This window comes from Aquarana catesbeiana, linkage group LG10, assembly GCF_042186555.1.
Source record: "Aquarana catesbeiana isolate 2022-GZ linkage group LG10, ASM4218655v1, whole genome shotgun sequence".
In the NCBI taxonomy this organism is placed as follows: domain Eukaryota; kingdom Metazoa; phylum Chordata; class Amphibia; order Anura; family Ranidae; genus Aquarana; species Aquarana catesbeiana.
The window spans coordinates 164,059,411-164,081,759 of NC_133333.1; the positions used below are offsets into that span (position 1 = coordinate 164,059,411).

Genomic DNA, 22,349 nt, shown 5'->3' on the forward strand with positions numbered 1-22,349 from the left:
AAGAGGAAATATCACAAGCAGCAAGCTCTCTGTGCCAACAAATGAGGAAGAACAGAACCTTCAATAGTATTAAAAAGTAAAAGCATATAGTATAAAACCAATACAGTGTTAGACAGTCAGCCTTAGATATTATAAGCGTATGCAATCAACACTTACAATGATTGCATAAAAAAAAAAATACATCAGAGGACAATTATACCTTTGGTCATACCCCCAATCCCCTGGGTGCAGATCATCTGTTCTCATACTTACCTCTGTTAATGTTCTAGCAATCACAGGAGCACACAGTCTCTAATTCCAATAGCATCTCCACGTGGTTCTCTTCATCTTGCACATGTGCGCCACAGCCTCATTAATTGAAGAAAGATGTAATCGAAGGACCACTGGAGGCCATTGTGCAACTGGTGGGGATTTTTTTTTTTGTAGAAAGGATGTAATGCTCTGGGCAGGAGAGGAAAAGAAGAGCAGCACCATCTAAGTGTAACAATGTTAAAGCTTTAACCACTTCAGCCCCGGTAGATTTTACCCCCTTCCTGACCAGAGCTCTTTTTACAATTTGGCACTGTGTCGTTTTAACTGACAATTGCGCAGTCATGCGATGCTGTACCCAGACGAAAATTTGCATCCTTTTTTTTCCCACAAATAGAGCTTTCTTTTGGTGGTATTTGTTAACCTCTGCGGTTTTTATTTTTTGTGCTATAAACAAAAAAAGAGCGACAATTTTGAAAAAAAAAATATTTTTTACTTTTTGCAATAATAAATATCCCTGATTTAAAAAAACCTAATTTCTTCATCAGTTTAGGCCGATATGTATTCTTCTACATATTTTTGGTAAAAAAAAACACAATAGGCATACATTGATTGGTTTGCTCAAAAGTTCTAGCATCTACAAACTATTTTGAAAGATTTATAGTATTTTTATGGCATTTTTATTATTATTATTTTTTTTTTTTACCAGTAATAGCAGTGATCTGCGATTTTTAGCGGTACTGCAACATTGCAACGGACAGATCGGACACTTTTGACACATTTTTGGGACCATTGACATTTATACAGTGAACACTAGGGGGTGATCAAGGGGTTAAATGTGTGTTTCCTCAGTGTGTTCTAACTGTATGGGGATAGGACTGACTAGGTGAGGAGACATATTGTTGTTCCTACAAATCCCCCTGCTGGCTCTCGTGCACGCGATTGCGTGTGGCAGGCGGCAATCGCGACTGGCAGCAACGCGCATCGGGTCCCCCGCTGTGCAGTGGGCGTTCGCGCGTGCCTCCGGCGGCTCTTAAAGGAAACCCTGTACCCGTACGGGTTTTCGCGCAGGGGTGCCATTCTGCCCTCGGAAAAAGACGTGAGCCGGTCGGAAATCGGTTAATATAGTAAAAGATGAAACACCTACATGATTAAAAATAGAAAGCGCTGTGATAATGGTGATAATCCGCTCGGACCCTAGAGCTGCTTCTTGCTCCAAGACAAATCTTCCACTACAGTGGGCTGTTATATTCATGGACTACCATTTCATGGACTTGTCCACCAAAACCTCATCGTTGTCCCTTCAGTTGTGCCAATAATTTGCTTTGTTTTTTTTCTGTTTATACATGGTTTGCTAGTGGGATCGTCCACCAGATCCTGCTTGGAGGAGAAACTGCTGACTCTGCCACAATGTGAACTCGATGCCACAGTGACTTTAATGGACTTTTCTTAAGGACTAAAAAGACACCCTTCATTCGTTTATCACTCCTTATCCATTTTTCTTTTTTGTTTTGTCAGTTGCACCCATGCCCCCCTTTTTTGTGCCTGGGTACATTTAGTTTGTTTATGCTCTTTACAAATCTCTTTCTAGTTACCCCCTCACTGCCTGCCAAACACGGGCCACATGTCTGAAAGAGCCATTTTAGCCCCCATTCCTCCCTCAGAGCTCCCCTAGATTCCTTTAGTTTCATGCACCCCACAGAGCCCAGGTCCCTTCCTCTCCTTCAACCCACTGACACAGATGGAAATCAGTCCTCCTCAAACTAACAATAGTGACACAGGAGCATTTTTCCTTCAAGTGACACCACAGGCGCAGACATTTTTTCTTTTGCCACTGTAAGCCTCATATTTGTGCACTCATTTTAAACGTTTAGTACAAACATTACGTCTCAGCCCCTCCCCCTCTTTCTTTGAGGGGGGGTTGGAGTTCGGTCTTGATGGACTCCGGTTGTCAAAGATATAATGGAGGTGGGCAGATGTGCTTTTACTGGATTATATTACCCATTCTTCGCCCTGGGCTTTGGATGACCTTTTCCCAGCACTGCCTGTTTCTGTGATAACTGTCTAAGACCTGGTTCACACCTATGCAGGTACACCTATGAAAGTAAAAAACAATATTTTTTACTTTCTGCTATAAAACTAATCCACTAAAAAAAATTAGAAAATTGAATTGCTTCATAAATGTAGGCCAATATGTATTCTGTTATATATTTTTGGCAAAAAAATCCCAATAAGCGTATATTGATTGGTTTGCGCAAAAGGTATAGTGTCTGCAAACTATAGGAAATTTTGATGTATTTTTATTGTTATTTTTTTTTTACTAGTAATGGTGGCGATCAGCGACGTATAGTGGGACTGCGATATTGTGGCTGACATTCTGACACTAACTGACCCTTTTGACACTTTTTGGGGACCAGTGAGACTAATACAGTGATCAGTGCTAAAAAATATGCATTGTTACTGCATTATTGACACTGGCTGAGAAGGGGTTAACATCAGGGGCGATCAAAGGGTTAACTGTGTACTCTTGGTGATAACAGTAAGGCTCGGTTCACATAGGGGCGACTTGTCAGGCGACCTAGTCGCCTGACAAGTCGCCTCCCGTTCTGTGCTACGGAACCGTTCTAATAGGAGCGACGCAAGTCGCTCCGACTTAGAAAAAGGTTCCTGTACTACTTTGGGGGCGACTTGGGGCGACTTGCATAGACTTCTATACAGAAGTCGTTTTGCAAGTCGCCTCAGAAGTCGTTTGCAGGTCGCCTCGCTGAGGCGACCTGCAAGTCGTGCCGCCCCTGTGTGAACCGGCAGTAAGTGCCGGTTCACACTAGACGCGGCACGACTTGCAGGTCGCCTCACCGAGGCGACCTGCACACGGCTGCCGGGGCGACTTGCAAGACGACTTCTGTATAGAAGTCTATGCAAATCGCCCCCAAAGTAGTACAGGAACCTTTCTTCTAAGTCGGAGCGACTTGCGTCGCTCCGATTAGAACGGTTCCATTGTACAGAACGTGAGGCGACTTGTCAGGCGGCTAGGTCGCCTGACAAGTCGCCCCCGTGTGAACCGGCTGTCAACAGGACAAATAGACAGGGTAAATCTACCTAACAGGGATAGAAACCTCTCCACTCTATCCATAAATCTGTCGTGAATGTTGAAATGAATGAATGACAATGCCCACTGATACTTAGGTGACTGGGGACTTGTTTTAAAGTGTCTTTACTGCTTGTTTGGAATGCAAATGCTCATTTGCAAAGTTAAAAACATTTATTCTGGTTTAGGTCAGAACCCTTGCCATGTGTTATTGCAGTCTTTGTTCCACACTGGGGGGGGGGGGGTTAACTATTGGCCAGACAGAGATGAGAAATCTAAAATTTAAGTTGTTACCGGAAGAGGAGGTGATCTATCAAAGGGGACACCTGTTCCATTGGCATCTGTCTAAGGAGGAGATTTACCATCATTGCATCACAGACAATCTCTGCAACATAACATAGCAATAAAAACATGACATGACACGTGTTTTAACATTTCTGTATCATATACAGAACTAAAAGGATTTATTAACAGAGATTTTCATATAAAATTTTCCCTTTGTTCTCTTAGTTTTGGATGAAGCAGGAAAAGTTTTGAACATCTGACAGATTTTTATTGCTGTTGGTGTCTGTTGGGCACTTCTTGTTGAGTTGGCAGATGTAAGTCTCTTCAAGGTGGACACCAGTAACAATAAAAACCCAACAGATATTTAGCCCTTTTTCACTCTATCCAAAAATGTTTGGCCTGGCGTTCCAGTTTAATTGATGATGGGTAAGATTGGTGTTAGTGGAAACATTACAGGAAAATATTCACTCTATCTTTTATATTTCAGGTGACAGTGCTGGAGGCCAGTAACCGCATAGGAGGTCGTGTACTGACCTATAGAGATCCAGAGGGCTGGTATGGAGAACTGGGACCCATGCGTATTCCTCCGTCTCACAGGTATCCATAAAAAGCTCTTTTATATTCATGAAAAAAATATAAAGTTCATCTTCATACCTTTTGATAATAAAAAACTAAGGCTGCCAATTCCGAGGATTCAGATTTTAACATTAACACTCACACTATATAATGTTCCACTCTGCAGTGCAGAGAGTCCAGCTTTTTCACAGAAAGTGTTATTAACCTTATTATGTGAAATTTGTAAAACGTGCATCTGTTTATTTTTCCAGGCTTATACGGGAATTAATTCGTCAGTTTCAATTGCAGATGAACACTTTTATCATATCTAATGACAACACTGTATACTTGTTCAATAACATAAGACAACTGCAAAAGGATGTTACTAAGATGCCAAACCTGTTTGGGTTTGCATTGAGCCCTGAGGAAGAAGAAATATCCCCTGATGATCTATATTCTAATTTGGCATACAAGGTAATCACTGTGTCTCAGAAAATACTATGTCAAAAAATAAAAGCGTTTTAGTGCATATATACACTGATTATGTACCATGAATCAAATTAACATAAAGCATGTAATTATAGGTGTGCGCAGCCTATTGTATTAGTGTGTGCACCTCAAAGCTCCAACACATATGCATTTGTGACATATTAACTGGCCTTTTCCCCACTCGTCATCCTAAAACAATGGAGGGGGAGCAGGTGAGCACACAAGGGGACCTGGGCAGCAGAAAGAAAAGGAACTGGGACAAGAGGGGTGACATACTTTGGTACCAATCCCCTGTATTTATCTCCAGTAGCAGCTGAATATCGGCGAGAGGATTAGGAGGAGAAGCCTACTTTCAGCTGCTGCAGAAGAAAATACAGATCAATCCATTAATTTCCACTCCAGCCACCTATCCTGTCCAAGTTCTGGGGGTCGGTAAAGTAAGGATTGCGGCTTACCTGTCACCTGCTCACAATCATAGGTGTGCGCAGCCTATTGCATTAGGGTGTGCACCCTTAAGCTCAAACACACATGCATGTGCGGGTGTCTACATATATATGACCCCGGCACATTGATCTCCCTGCCGGCACAGTGAAAGAGAAGAACATAAACACTTCTCTTATGGCAGAGCCGGTAAGAGGGAGATCTTTCCCCTGTTTCTGCTGCTACACAGAGCGATAACACTAATGTGCACGGGGTGATTAGGGTGTGCCTGGGCACACCCGGCACACCCTGTGCACACGCCTATGCTCACAATTGATGGGTTGCCAACTCCAGGGTTAGGGTGTGCCCAGGCACACCTGGCACACCCCTTGCGCACGCCTATTCATGTAATCAAACATCATACATCTTATCGTAATAATCTAAACACATGCATGAATGTATAAAGTGACCCAGTGGACTAAAAGTGCTATGTGCAAAAATTGATACAATAGAAGAAAATCTTGTGAATCATAGATAACATACCGTATTTATCGGCGTATAACACGCGCCGGCGTATAACACGCACCCCAAGTTTAGGAGAGAATTTTAAGGAAAAAAAAATTTTAGGAGGGAAGTTTAAGGAAAAAAAAACTTACATTAAAATGCCCATCAATGCAGCCTTATCTGTCCATCTGCAGCCTTTTCAGTGTCAGTGCAGCCTTGCCCCAGTGCAGTCTTGTCAGTGCAGCCTTGTCAGTGCAGCCTTGTCAGTGCAGCTTTGCCCCAGTGCAGCTTTGCCCCAGTGCAGCCTTGTCAGTGCAGCCTTGTCTCAGTGCAGCTTTGCCCCAGTGCAGCCTTGTCAGTGCAGCCTTGCCCCAGTGCAGCTTTGCCCCAGTGCAGCCTTGCCCCAGTGCAGCCTTGCCCCAGTGCAGCTTTGTTAGTGCAGGTTTGCCCCAGTCCAGCCATGTCAGTGCAGCTTTGTGTACTCGGTGTAGATTCAAAAAATGGCGCCGAGACTGCAGGGAGCCGAGGCGCCGAAAAAAGCCGAGAACACTCGGGTATCTCGGATCCAACAAGAGCCGAGATACACATACCCGAGTGTTCTCTGCTTTTTTCGGCGCCGCTCACAGTCACGCCCAGTCCCGCCCTATGATGGACATAACACAGGTCCAGGGGCGGGACTGGGCGTGACAGCGGCGCCAGAAAAAGCCAAGAACACTCGGGTATGTGTATCTCGGCTCCCTGCAGTCTCGGCGCCATTTTTGAATCTACCCACGGCTGTGTATGTCGGCGGCGACCGCGGCAATTGCCGCGATCGCTCCGATGACACAGAAATCGGCGGGGATCGGCCTATAACACGCACACACGATTTTCCCCTGATTTTCAGGGGGAAAAAGTGCGTGTTATATGCCGATAAATACAGTAATTAGATAATAAAGTCCATTCCAAAAATAGTCAAATCTTGTAATGGGGATTCAAACGTGTTCTCGTGTCCACACAGGTGCTTCCCCCTTATGTGTATACCCTCACCTCAGAGCGTGTGACCTCACAATTAAGTTCAGTCAGTGCACACATATGAACCACCCCTGGGTTAAGTGTTATGCCCTTGATAGGATTTTCTGCCAACAAAACCGTGGATTTTTTTCTGAAGGATGCTGGCTCAAACTTGTCTTGCATACACACGGTCACACAAATGTTGTCGGAAATTCCGAATGTCAAGAACATGGTGACGTACAACACGTACGACGACCCGAGAAAAATTAAGTTCAACAGCCAGTGCGGCTCTTCTGCTTGATTCCGAGCATGTGTGGAATTTTGTGCCTCGGAATGGTGTACACACAATCGGAATTTCCGAGAACAAAGTTTGTACAGCATTTTCTTTTCATATATATATTGTTTTTGCACGGTCTTATGGGACACGATCAATGTTAGCAGCTGTCCAGATAGGAGTTATAGGAGATATATACTAGTGGTAGCTCAAAAGGTGTTTTGTTTTTATACAGTCATGGATAGCAGGGAGTTATTGCCCGTATCTAAGGGTTTGGGGGGCTCTTGGGGTGAAGAGATGTGATGACAGGAGTACAGTGTAAATCCAGGATAGAACAGAACAGGAGAGCATGTGTAGGATCAGAGCAGTCAGATAAGAATATACAGCATTGCCAGCTAGTGACAAATGGCTCTCATCAGAGTACAAGGACCAGAAACACCAGCTCTTCGCCAATGAAAGTATAGATGGATTTGAGCATCAGGACAACTCCCAAATATAATATATATATATATATATATATATATATATATATATATATATTCTATTGGGTTAAGGTCAGGACTCAGTCAAGTTTCTCCACCCCAAACTCGCTCATCCATGTCTTTATGGACTTTGTTTTGTGCACTGGTCCAAATCATTCGGTGGAGGGGGGATTATGGTGTGGGGTTGTTTTTCAGGGATTGGGCTTGGTCCCTTAGTTCCAATGAAGGGAACTCTTAAGGCTTCAGCATACCAAGACATTTTGGACAATTCCATGCTCCCAACTTTGTGGGAACAGTTTGGGGATGGCCCCTTCCTGTTCCAACATGACTGCACACCAGTGCACAAAGCAAGGTCCATAAAGACATGGATGAGTGAGTTTGGGGTGGAGGAACGTAACTGGCTTGCACAGAGTCCTGACCTCAACCCGATAGAACACCTTTAAGATGAATGAGAGCGGAGACTGCAAGCCAGGCCTTCTCGTCCAACATCAGTACCTGACCTCACAAATGCACTTCTGGAAGAATGGTCAAACATTCCCATAGACACACTCCTAAACCTTGTGGACAGCCTTCCCAGAAGAGTTGAAGCTGTTATAGCTGCAAAGGGTGGGCCAACTCAAGACTGGGATGCCATTAAAGTTCATGTGCTTGTAAAGGCAGGTGTCCCAATACTTTTGGAAATATAGTGTATATTGATTTACTCTATTATTATGCAGTTTGTTACACAAATATTGCACTTTTGAGTTAGGAGTATGATTTTTGCACATTTATTATATTTGATTGCTGTTTGATCTTTATATCTATGTGGGGATTGTTGTGGAACTATAGCACTGGGTATGTCTGTATAAAACTTAAAGTATATGCCTAGCAAAACCAATGAAGACACAGAGACAGGAACAGGGTGCCAGTACAAAGCACTCAGAGAAGAGCAGATGGACACATTACTAGGAGCAACAGCATACAAATACAAACAGACAGGAACAGGAGGAAAAGCCAATGCAGATAGGTAAACAGGATTAGAAAATGATAAAACCTGACCTTCGAGGAAATCTAGTCTTCATTGTAACTTCTCACATTTTCTTTCTTTAGTTTGTAAGACACGTTGCTGGAGAAAACTGCTCTGGAATCTTGGGCTCACTTGATAAAGTTTCCCTTCAGGTAAAATTATTAGGCCAAAACAATAACACTGAGAGCACAAATATCCATTGACTGTACACAGGGATCTCTCTAGATGTGTATTTTGCTTTTTTGTATGCAGGCATGAAATCAGCTGGGATAAAACCTGGGCAGTTATTTGCCACACTTAGGCCCCTTTCACACTGGAGCGGTTTTCAGGCGGTATTGCGCTAAAAATACCGCCTGAAAACCGCCCCTAAACAGCCTCCGCTGTTTGTTCAGTGTGAAAGCCCGAGGGCTTTCACACTGAAGCGGTGCGCTCGCAGGACGGTAAAAAAAGTCCTGCGAGCCGCTTCTTTGGAGCGGGGAAGGAGCGGTGTATTCACCGCTCCTAAACCGCTCCTGCCCATTGAAATCAATGGGACAGCGCGGCTATACCGCGGTAATACCGCGGCTATAGCCGCGCTGTATGAGCGGATTTAACCCTTTTTCAGCCGCCAGCGGGGGTTAAAACCGAACCGCTAGCGGCCGAATACCACTGCAAGAACGACGGTACAGCAGCGCTAAAAATAGTGCTGTTGTACCGCCGACGCCCCCACCGCCCCAGTGTGAAAGGGGCCTTACACAAGGAATGCTTTCAGCTGGTTGTGATGTCCAGTATTTCTGTTTTAAATTCTAAACAAGGCAAGTTCCCATCTTTAGACCAGTGCTTCTCAACCTTTTTCCAGTCGGGGCACCCTTAAAAAGTATTTTCAGTCTTGAGGCACCCCAGTCCAAGGCTTAGTTCACGTTACTGTGTGTTGCGGAACATGCGCAAAATCGCACTCGTTCCTGACACACAGACAAATGCTCTGCTCTTTAGGGGTGCCATTATTCTTAATGGTTCCTCACACATTGGAAAATGTGCTTTTGGTGCAGTGCAATTTAAAAAAAAAAAAAAGGTCGGGGACTTCCTTCCCTGAATTTTTGTGGTTAGGGAAGCCCATTGAAATGAATGGGCTGACCTACACGCAGCACGCAGCCACACAGATGTGAACCAAGGGCTTGTTCACATGTCAGGTTGGAGGGGTGGTAAAAGCACATGGTTAAGCTGTTTTTACCACCCCCAACTTCTTCCCCTTTAGCTGCAGAGACAGCAGCTGGGGGTGTACACATGCTGTGGCTGCAGCTGGAGGTATACCTAGGGTGAATGGGGCTGCACTGCAACTACCCTGCAACTGTATTCATTGCACGGTTGCGGTGTAGTGATGCTGCATTAAAACAGGTGGTGAGGAGGCAACATAATGCCTCTTTACCGTCTGCCAAATGCCTCTGAAAAGCGATCTGTGCATGGGTTGCTTTTCAGAGGAGAAGCAGTCCTTGCTGCTATCACAAACAAGACCTACAAAAGCAGTTCTGATGGTACAGGAATGGAGGGGGGGGGGGTCCGGATTAAAAGTAAGATATATACACACACACATATATACAGACACATACATGTGCACACAGGCATACAGACACATACAGGCACTTGTACACACACACATTCAGACACATGCACACACACACATACAGACACATGCGCACACACACACATACAGACACATGCACACACATGTACAAACACACAGACAGACACATGCGCACACACACACACACATACAGACACATGCACACACATGTACAAACACACAGACAGACACATGCGCACACACACACATACAGACACATGCACACACACACACACATGTACAAACACACATACAGACAGACACTCACATGCTCACGCACATACAGGCACATACAGACACATGCACACACACATACAGACACATGCACATGCACACACACACACACATACAGACACATGCACACACACACACACATACAGACACATGCACACACACACACATACAGACACATGCACATGTACACACACACACACACATACAGACACATGTACACACACATATATACACACACACATACAGACACATGTACACACACACATACAGACACATGTACACACACACATACAGACACATGCACATGTACACACACACACATACAGACACATGTACACACACACATGCAGACACATGTACACACACACATACAGACACATGTACACACACACATACAGACACATGCACACACACACATACAGACACATGCACATGTACACACACACATATATACACACACACATACAGACACATGTACACACACACACACATACAGACACATGTACACACACACATACAGACACATGTACACACACACACACACACATACAGACACATGTACACACACATGTACACATATACAGACACATGTACACACACACACACACACATATATACACACACACATACAGACACATGTACACACACACATATATACACATATACACACACACACACACACACACACACATACAGACACATGTACACACACACACACAGACAGTCAGAAACTCACATGCACGCACACACATGCACAGACACATGTATAAAGCCCTTTTAAAACGAATCTAGCTTCTAGTACAGTACCTTTCCAGTTTCCTCATTCAGCCAGGTACTGCACTGTAGGGGGAAGCAGAGAGCACATCACACTCCCCTGCACTTTACTTTCACTTTGCTGAGGTTGACGGAGCTTCTCACAGTGCCGATGTACAGTTCAGCAGGGGATCGGGAGATCAGGCTCATCTGACAGCCCTTCTCTCCCCTGATCCCGCGGCACACCTGAGAACCTCTGACGGCACACCAGTGTGCCGCGGCACACTGGTTGAGAAGGGCTGCTTTAGACTATCTGTGGCACTCCAGTGCTTGTGGACCCGTTAAATGTTTGAATCCTGCTAATTAAAGTTGTAGCGCAACCCTCTTAGGAGCCGCTGAGTATAATGGGACCCCAGTTCACTTGTGAGCCCTGAGTAAGGCCCCATACACACAATTAGATTTTCTGCAGATTTTTGTCTTCAGATTTACCAAAACCATGCAATGACCTGCCTGATTGCATACAAATTGAAACTCTTATACCGTGTACACACGATCGTAATTTCCGACAACAAAACCGTGGATTTTTTTCCGAAGGATGTTGGCTCAAACTTGTCTTGCATACACGCGGTCACACAAATGTTCTCGGAAATTCCGAACGTAAGAATGCAGTGACGTACAAGACATACGACGAGCCGAGAAAAAGGAGGTTCAATAGCTCCTTCTGCTTGATTCCAAGCGTCCGTGAACTTTTGTGCGAAGGACTTGTGTACACACGATCAGGCTTTCCGACAACAAGTGAAGTTGGCGGAAAATTTGAGAACCTGCTCTCAAACATTTGTGGCCGGAAATTCCGACAGCAAATGTTCGATGGAGCATACACACGGTCGGACTTTCCAACAACAAGCTCACATCGAACATTTCCTGACGGAAAGTCTGACCGCGTGTACGCGGCATTAAAGTTTGCCCTCATATTATATGGTTTTGGTAAATCTGAAGACAAAAATTTGCAGAAAATCTAATAGTGTGGATGATGGTATGTTTTATACAGTAATCTTTGAAATTGTCTATCTGAGGCTATACCCAAAATTTCATAATAGTGTGTATGGGGTCTAAGGCACAACCCCTGCTGGCACCACCATAAAGCTGTAAAAGATATCAACTTGGTTATCACACAAAGGATAAACCATAGCTCCCAACTGTCCCTGATTTTGAGGGACTATCCCTGATTTGGAACAAAGTCCCTCTGTCCCTTTTTCCTCCTCATTTGTCCCTCATTTTGTTCTGATCTATATAATTGTATATAAAATGCACTATTTATCTTTCAAAAAGTGTTTCCCACTGCTAAACCTTTCATCTAGTTTCTACATTTCTGCATTGGCGATTTTCAAAAGCCAAAATAAAGGAATAGTAGTGGTTAAAAAACAAGCACTTGTGGGTTTAAGTAATCTTTTTTTTGTATAATTGTCCTTTAAGGGGGTATGTCCTATGCCTACATACTTTTGCTGAAAGGTGTGCCTCGTTCTTATTGCAAAAAGTTGGGAAGTATGGATAAACTTTTGATGAAGAAATCGATGAATATTTTGTTTTTTATACGATTTAGATGGGCAGTAATTTAGGCACAAAATTAACATCTAATGTACATAAAGGAGAATCGCATATAACAAATATCTCCAAACAATCAAAAAGGGATAGAAAGCAAGGAATGTTAGGCTACCTCACTTGTGGGTTCCAAGTACCAGAGTTTAACTCTCTGAGGGTTTTGGTAAAAAAGTGTCCCATATAGAACCTATTACACAATGTGGAAAAAACTATTTTCCCGGCTTGAGGGAGCTCTCTACATTGGTGCACAGTGTTCCCCTTTAATAAATGCCACAAGCTGGGAAGTCACTTTAAAGACGTTAGAAGGTTATAAAAGTTATTTAAGCTGAAGAGGGATTGGAATGTGTCCCCTTAAGTGCAAAGCTTGGCTTGTGGAACTTGTTGCTTCTTTGGATAGAGTAGGCCTGAGGTAAAATGCATTAAACAGACTGGTGAGGCAGACTGAATCTTTGGCAAACAACTGTGAACATGAAGATGCTGCTGTGAGCTCATCTTATATGTCCTTCTCCCTCTCTCCCTCACATAAAACTTGGGGAACCCATTTCTTTTGGAAGTATATATCATCTTGAATAGGGCTGGTAAGATCCATACCTATAAGACCTTTAATTCCACCATTTGATCTGGTGTGAGCTTTAAGGGAGCCTGGCCGGCCCCACCCTTTGCTGTTTACCAATTTGGGGACCTTATATTTGATTGTAGACTTACTGAGGAAGCTAATATAGCGAAACGTGTTTATTTTACACGTGTGTACCATCGAATATCGTCTGCCTAAATATATCACTGGCATTTCATTGTGGGGATTTAATTAGATGGCACTCTGTTTTAATGTGATATAATAAACTCTATTTTTTTTTATAATCCTGGTTTTGTGATTTCCTCATTTGATTGGCACATTCAAAGTCCCCCTTTCCTGTGGTTTTTGGAGTTTCCCATCCTTCATTCTGGATGCTGTTCTCCTTTTTCATACTAAATAATATGCATTTACAGTTCCTACCTATCAAGCATACAGGAAGTATTAGGGCTGGTATCCTGTGTGCAGTACATTAATGGGCAGCTAGTGTAGATAGGCCGCAGCACTGATTGGGTTACAGAGTCTGTGTCTCTATGTAGCAGTCTGTGTTGTAAGAAATCTTGGACTTAAGTAACTAGCAACGGCAACAAATGAACTTGTAGCATATGGTGGTGTGGTATAGGTTAGGTTCCCTCCCACTCGGTCTTTCAACATAGCTCCCAACTGTCTGGCTTTTCTTTTTATAAGCTCCTGCCCCTTTGCTCACTTACTTGGGACCTGTAATTATATTCCGTTTTAACTGAATGAAGAAGTCCTGCTTGCAGCATACAAGTCCCAACATTCTTAGCAATGCTTTACTAGTTCCTATGACATCTAAACTGCAGAGCACTGCCATCTTATGGCCATTTAACAACCTGCAATTAGTAACAATGCAGTGTGTTATAAAGTAAAAATTGGGAAATAGCTGCAGCTCACCACATGTACCCCTCTACATGAACCTAAAGTCTAATAAGTTCCCATCTTTGCAAAACCCTGATACTGTGCTTTTATTTTTTTCTGAAATAGTCAATCATGGCGGATGAAGGACATTTAAGTGCTGGTGCTATAAAGATGCTTGGAAACTTGATGAATACTAATAGTCAGCCCTACGTCTCATTTATGGAAGCAGTTCTGGATATGTATATTTTTAAAACCCCAAGGTACAGTAAAAAAGTAAATGCATACATGTGTCATATTTCCTGTATTTCCCTGTGATACAAATATATATAAACTAAAAGCTTAAAGAGTGGTGAGTTGAACTGACCTGAAAGCTAAACACACAATATTGCTCGGGCAAGGCAGCACAGTGTTAAATAGTGTATCCTGTAGAGGCTAGGGTGGAGCCACGCTGAGGGAAGATTGCTTAACCAAGCAGGTGTGAGAGTGCAGGCCCTAAGGCTGATGCACAGACCAGAGGTAAGCAGACAGACAGGACATGAAGATATTACTGCAGATTCATGACAATTTGTTTAATTTGTTTAATTTGTTTTAAGATTCTGATTCATTTATTTGAATTCGAAACAATTAAAATTTTCTGAATTCTCAAAGTTTAAACGATTCGAATTGCATTCAAATTCAACTCGAATTCCATTCTGAATCAAATTTATTCTATTTAAAATTCGAATTTTGGAAGATGGTTATATTCTTTTTATTCCATTCAATTCTATTGTTTTTTTCTATTCTAGTCTTCTTTTATTTTCTGTTCTTTGCTTTTCTTTTCTATTATATTCTATTCAAATTTGGATTTATTCTATTAGAAATTAGAATTTCTGAAAACACTTATATTGTTATATTCTTTCTATTCTATTCTATTATTTTCTATTGTTTATTCTATTCTATTCTTTTCTATTTTATTATTTTATTTTCTATTATATTATTTTCTGTTCTTTTTGAATTTGAATTTATTCTATTCAAAATTAGAATTTTGGAAGAAGGTTATATTCTTTCTATTTTATTCAATTCTATCCTATTTTTTCTATTTTATTCTTTTCTATTCTATTCAAATGTATTCATTTTAAAATTTTAATGTCAGAAGATGGTTATATTATTTCTATTTTATTCTATTCTTTATTCTATTATATCCCATTCTCTTCAGTTCTATCCTATTCCTTTATTTTCTATTCTATTTTATTCTGATCTTTTATATTCTATTATATTTTGTTCTGTTTTACTCTATTATACTCTATGCTATTATTTTCTATTCTATCCCTTTATTTTTATTTTTTGTATTCTTTCATTTTATATGCTGTGCTGCTTTACTCTATTATATTCTATTATTGTCTATTCTTTTCTATTCTATTCTAATCTCTTTGGAAATTCGAATTAGATTTAAAAAAATTTGATTTCGAAAACTATTTGAATTCAGTTTGAAAACTATTTGAATTTGAATTTGAATTTTGTCAGAAATTTTTGTTTTGTTATTTCGGATTTGTTTAAATTCGTTTCTATTGTAATTTGGTCATTTGGAAACATCCGAATTTCCGAATAATGAAAAGTTTCAATGCAGAACAAAACAAACCACACATGTCTACTTCAAAGGAGTTTCGATGCCAAACCCAAACCCCACTGAAATCAAAGGGAGTCAGATCTGTGAAATCAAAACTGACAATTTTCTAGGGTATTAGGCAAAGGGTTGTCAAAAATAGCATGGGGGATGGGTGTGGACATTGCACTGGAGAACATGTACCAATGCAAACAAACAAAAAAAAAATAAAACTTCCATTTGTCTGGGAGCACTGATTTTTTTGGAAAACCCTGACATTCACAAAGGAAAAAAGCATTTTAAATCGCTGGCAAATGACATTTCCCTCTTGGCTTAATTTTTTCAAAAGAAAATGGGACACAGCCCCCAAAAATTACCCCATAATACATAGAAGACCCCTAAGATCCACAATGAAATGTTGTTTGCTGGTAATTTAAACAATATTAGTTTATTTTAATTGTAAATGTCACAGAGTGAAAATAAATCGTGTACAATCCCCCTGTAAATGCATATCAGACTCTTGAGTCTAGTTTGGATTGTAAGGAGAATTCCATCACAAAAAACGTTGGCAAAGTATCCTGCTGGCAAAACACCTCGTTGAAGTGCAAAGGACAAAGGTCTTTTCCCCATAACCCTGGCCCAGTGGTCGTGGGGGTCTGCGATCGGGGAGCTTATTGGAATTTGGAAGGCCCCTTGAACAATAAGGGGGAGATTAGATATCTCTCCCCATGTGATTGAGTACTATTCACCCGTTCTCATTTACAAAAAAAATGTAAACAGTAAAAAAGAAAACAAACAGTATTTGACTGTATAATTCAAAGTCATTTAACCACTTACTGCCCGGCCTATAGCAGATTGATGGCCGGGCGGTGGTTCCGTTATCCTGACTGGGAGTCACATGATGTCCAGCAGGATAACATGCCGCCGCGCGTCCGCGGGGGCGCGCATCGCGGCGATCGGTGGAGCGGTGTGTCAGCCTGACTCTTTACCACGTGATCAGCCGTGTCCAATCACGGCTGATCACGATGTCAATAGGAAGAGCCGTTGATCGGCTTTTCCTCACTCGCGTCTGACAGACGCGAGTAGAGGAGAGCCGATCGGCAGCTCTCCTGACAGGGGGGGTCTGCGCTGATTGTTTATCAGCGCAGCCCCCTTCAGATGACCACAGTGGACCACCAGGGACGCCATTAGGACCACCAGGGAAGGGGGCAACATGTGCATTGCCAGGTATGTACCCCACGGCCATCCACATGTGCCCAATGTGCCCAATCTGTGCCAATCAGTGCCCAGCAATGCCACCAATCAGTGTAATCAGTGCCACCAATCAGTGTCATCAGTGCCACCTGTCAGTGCCCATCAGTGCCACCTGTCAGTGCCCATCTGTGCCCATCAGTGCCCACCTATCAGTGCCCATCAGTGCCCATCCATGCCACCTATCAGTGCCACCTATAAGTACCAATCAATGACACCTACAAGTGCCCATCAGTGCCGCCTATGAGTGCACATCGGTGCCATCTATGAGTGCCTCATACCAGTGCCACCTATCAGTGCCCATCAGTGCCACCTATCAGTGCCCATCAGTGCCACCTATCAGTGCCCATCATCAGTGCCCGTCAGTGGCACCTCATCAGTGCCACCTCATTGGTGCCACCTCATCGGTGCACATCGGTGCCGCTGTACCAGTGCCCGTCAGTGCAGCCATATCAGTGCCCATCATTGAAGAAGAAAACATACTTATTTACAAAAAATTTTTACAGAAACAAAGAAAAACTTGTTTTTTTTTCAAAATGTTCGGTCTTTTTTTATTTGTTGCGCAAAAAATAAAAAACAGGCCTGATCCCTGCAAACGCTAACAGTTTTTTTGGTAGCGTTTGAAGCAGTCGCTGACAGTCAGGTGCTTTTTTTTCCTGCGAGTCGCACTAGTTGTACCAGTAAATTTAGAGGCCAAATTGTCCAATTGAAGGTACACTAGTGAAGAGGCCTACACATTTCTGAGCATAACAGATGAGAGTGAAGAGGAAGTCACCTATCTGTCAGATTCAGGCTCAGTATTCGAACCCATAGACAGCAGCAGCACCCTGACAGATAGCTCTGATGACGAAGTAGTGGTCCATGCCAAGGTCAGGCGTACCCGACCCCGTTCTCCTGCTGTTGTTGAGGTTCAAGAACCGCAGGGCTCTCGTATGGAGCAGGGAGCCAGTACTAGTGCCGCTCATCCTTCTGTTGAACTGGCAAGCACCAGCAGCCTAGTACACCCTGGTCATAGTCAAACCATCACTGCGGTATCACGTGGTGATGTGGCGAGTCCCATAAGTGCAGTTCAAGCTGGTGAGGTGGCTAGCACAAGTAGTGTCCCACAGCCACCAAGAAGACAAAGACAGGCTCGTAGAGCCCATAGTGCCCTTCCTGCTGCATTTGCCAATCCTAATTGGGAGCTCACCACTTCTGCAGCACCCGTACTTCCCCCATTCACTGGCCAACCCGGAATTCAGGTGGAAACAGCTGATTTTACACCACTTGATTTTTATTCGCTGTTTTTTACGGAATATCTCTATAGATCTATTGTGGACCAAAGCAATTTTTATGCTGGTCAATTCATCGCCACTAATACCTATTTGACCCTCGCCGGTGAATGGAAACCTATTACGGTTTCCAAATTTAAGACCGTTCTGGGCCTATCCCTCCTTATGGGCATAACTTAAAAGAGTGAGTTACGGTCATATTGGTCCACTGACCCCATTCATCATATGCCCGTGTTCCTTGCCTCCATGGCCAGGGCACGATACGAGCAGATCTTGCAGTTCATGCATTTTAATGACAATTAACTCTGTCGTCCTGGGGGTGACTCTGAATACAATCGACTCCAAAAAAGTCGGCCCCTCTTAAACCACTTCAACCAACAGTTTGCAGCCTTGTTTACTCCCGATCAAGTTGTCTGCGTTGATGAGTCCCTGATTAAGTTTTCTGGCCGCTTGTCTTTCAAACAGTATCTTCCCAGCAAGAGTGCCAGATATGGGGTCAAGATGTATAAGCTCTGTGACAAGGCAACAGGCTATACATATAGTTTTATGGTTTACAAGGGAAAAGATAGTCACGTGGAGCCGTAGAACTGCCCAGACTACATAGTGAGCGCTGGTAAGATTGTGTGGAACTTGGTGTCACCCTTATTCGGAAAGGGGTACCACTTGTACGTGGACAAAAATTAAACAAGTGTGCCACTTTTTAGTCATTTGCTTGATCATGGAATTGGCACGTGGCATCGTGTGATCTAATCTCCGGGGCTTACCCCAGCGGCTTGTAGATTCCCGTCTTTGGCTGGGGGAGAGAGCCTGCTCGAGAAGTAATAATTTGCTTGAAGTGAAGTGGAGGGATAATCGGAATGTTTTCGTTCTGCCCTCCCTTCATGCAGACACAACGGTCCAAATTCAAACGGCGACTGGTGTTGTGGAGAAACCCCTCTGTGTCCATGTATACAACCTTAACCACTTGCCGACCAGCCGCAACCATTATACTTCGGCGCGCGCGCCTGCTGCATGGCAGGGGTGCCGATGCTCGTGGGCGGCGGTCGCGATGACCGCCGGCCACGCACGATCGGGGCACGAGAGGCAGAACAGGGACGTGTGTGTGTAAACACACAAATCCCAGTTCTGTGAGGAGAGGAGAGGCAGATATAATATATAAAATAAAAAAGCCAAAAATAGTTGTCGTTTTATCGTTCTCTCTCTCTCTATTCTCTCTCTGTTCTGCTTTTTTTTACTGTGTTCTTTGCTTAACTGCAATGTTTTATTGTTACTATGTTTTATCATGTTTGCTTTTTAGGTATGTAATTCTTTTATACTTTACTGTTTACTGTGTTTTATTGTTAATCATTTTTTTGTTTTCAGGTACGCCATTCAGCTGCAGCACTGATTTATTCATCTTGGCAGCAACAGCGTTTGCTCCCACGATACGTAAATCAGCAACTCAAATGCTGTAGGAGGTGATTTCACCATCACAGTTAAAAAAAAAAAAAAAGAGCATATATGCCGAAGCATGGGGGCAGGGGTGGAGGGGCCCCATGCTTTGGCATATATTTGTTACTCTTTTTTTTGGCACAGATTGTTGTTTTATTGAGTTAATGTTTTATTGTTACCATTGTTTGCTTTTCATGTACACCATTCAGCTGCAGCACTGATTTATCCATCTTGACAGCAACAGCGTTTTCTCTCACGATACGTAAATCAGCGACTCTAGCAATGTAGGAGGTGATTTCATCACTATTGCTATCATAGGGGATATTTACATTCTCCGTTATAACAATTAAAATTATTTAAAAAAAAATGAAAGGAACAGTGAGAAAATAATATAAAAAGCAAAATAAATAATAATAGTCAGATCGAGGGCAGTCATTTTAGCAGTAGACCCCCTCTGTAAATCTCAAGTGGTAACCTGTAAAGGCTGTTAAAGGCTTTTAAAAATGTATGTAATTTGTCGCTGCTGCATGGTTGTGTGCAATTTTAGAGCATGTCGTGTTTGGTATCTATGTACTCGGCATAAGGTCATCTTTTATATTATACCAAACATTTGGGCAATATAGTGTGTTTTAGTGTATTAAAATTCAAAAAGTGTTCTTTTTTTCCAAAAAAATTGCGTTTGAAAAAACGCTGTGCAAATACTATGTGAGCATTTTTTTGCAACACCCACCATTTTAATCTGTAGGGCATTTGCTTTAAAAAAATATAATTTTTGGGGGTTCAGAGTAATTTTCTAGCAAAAAAAAAAATATTTTCATGTTAACAAAAAGTGTCAGAAAGGGCTTTGTGGTTAGAAGAGTGGGTGATGTGTGGCATAAGCTTCTAATGTTGTGCATAAAATACCAGGACAGCTCAACCCCCCCCCCCCCCCCCAAAATGACCCCTAGTAGACACAAAGTAGACACCTCAAGCTATTTGCTGATAGGCATTTTGAGTCCATGGAATATTTTATATTTTGCCACAAGTTTTGGGAAAATTACAATAATTTTTTTTCCCACAAAGTTGTCACTAAATGATATATTGCTCAAACATGCCATGGGAATATGTGAAATTACACCCCAAAATACATTCAGCTGCTTCTCCTGAGTACAGGGATACCTCATGTGTGGGACTTTTTGCAGTCTAGCCGGGTACAGGCCCCCGAAAACCAAGCACCGCCTTCAGGCTTTCTAAGGGTGTACATTTTTTATTTCATTCCACACTACCTATCACAGTTTCCGAGACCATGAAATGCCCAGATAGCATAAAAGCCCCCCAAATGACCCCATTTTGGAAAGTAGACACCCCAAGCTATTTGCTGAGAGGCATGTTGAGTCCATGGAACATATTTTGCCACAAGTTTTGGGAAAATTACAATATTTTTACTTTTATTTTTTTTTCACTAAGTGATATATTGCTCAAACATGCCATGGGCATATGTGAAATTACACCCCAAAATATATTCTGCTGACATTTCGGAGGCCCTGAAATGTCAAGATAGCACAAAACCTCCCCAAATGACCCCATTTTGGAAAATAGACACCCCAAGCTATTTGCTGAGTGGCATGGTGAGTATTTTGCAGCTCTCATTTGTTTTGGAAAATGATGAAAGAAAAAGAAAATGTATTTTTTTTTTTTTAATTTCTAAAACTTTGTGACAAAAGACGAGATCTGCAAAATACGCAACATGCCTCTCAGCAAATAGCTTGGGGTGTCTACTTTCCAAAATAGGGTCATTTGGGAGGCTTTTATGCTATCTGGGCATTTCATGGCCTCCGAAACTGTGATAGGTAGTGAGGAGTGAAATCAAAAATGTACACCCATATGCCCTGTACACACGGTCGGACATTGATCGGACATTCCGACAACAAAATCCATGGATTTTTTCCAACGGATGTTGGCTAAAACTTGTCTTGCATACACACAGTCACACAAAGTTGTTGGAAAATCTGATTGTTCTAAACGCGGTGACGTAAAACACGTACGTCAGGACTATAAACGGGGCAGTAGCCAATAGCTTTCGTCTCTTAATTTATTCTGAGCATGTGTGGCAGTTTGATTTGTGTACACACGATCGGAATTTCCGACAACGGATTTTGTTGTCGGAAAATTTTATAGCAAGCTCTCAAACTTTGTGTGTCGGAAATTCCGATGGAAAATGTGTGATGGAGCCTACACACGGTCGGAATTTCCGACAACAAGGTCCTATCACACATTTTCCGTCTGGAAATCCGACCGTGTGTACAAGGCAATAGAAATCCTGAAGGCGGTGCTTGGTTTTCAGGGGCCTGTACGCGGCTAGACTACCAAAAAGTCCTACACATGTGGTATCCCCGTACTCAGGAGAAGCAGCATGGCATGTTTGAGCAATATATTATTTCAGTGACAACTTTGTGTCAAAAAAAAATATTTTTTTGTAATTTTTCAATCACTTGTGACAAAAAAATAAAATATTCAATGTGCTCAACAAGTCTCTCAGCAAATTCCTTGGGGTGTCTACTTTCCAAAATGGGGTAATTTTTTTACCCAAGACATGTGGCTGAATGCTTTTTGGCCTAAATTCATGACTAAAATTGAGACTATTGTATTTTTTATAGCAAATTTTGTTTGGGTACAGCATTGCATGGCCGTGCAATTACCAGTTAAAACAGCGCAGTGCCAAATTGCTCTGGTCAGTAAGGAGGTAAATCCTTCCGGGGCTAAAGTGGTTAAGATGCCTGCCAACTCGCCAAAACAAAACAAAAACAAAAAAAAGAAGGCGCCTGCCAGGATACATCTAGACTATTTGCTTGCCTCC

General features: G+C 42.4%; 1 protein-coding gene across 1 annotated transcript in view; it reads left to right on the forward strand.

Annotated features, from left to right (window-relative positions):
• Nucleotides 1-22,349, forward strand: part of LOC141110996 (L-amino-acid oxidase-like) — a 53,576-nt gene that overhangs the window by 27,959 nt on the left and 3,268 nt on the right. Inside the window, exons 3-6 of the mRNA XM_073602879.1 lie at nt 4,110-4,219; nt 4,450-4,651; nt 8,426-8,494; nt 14,105-14,238. Coding sequence (XP_073458980.1) covers nt 4,110-4,219; nt 4,450-4,651; nt 8,426-8,494; nt 14,105-14,238 — 515 coding nt within the window. The remainder of the gene's footprint in view (nt 1-4,109; nt 4,220-4,449; nt 4,652-8,425; nt 8,495-14,104; nt 14,239-22,349) is intronic.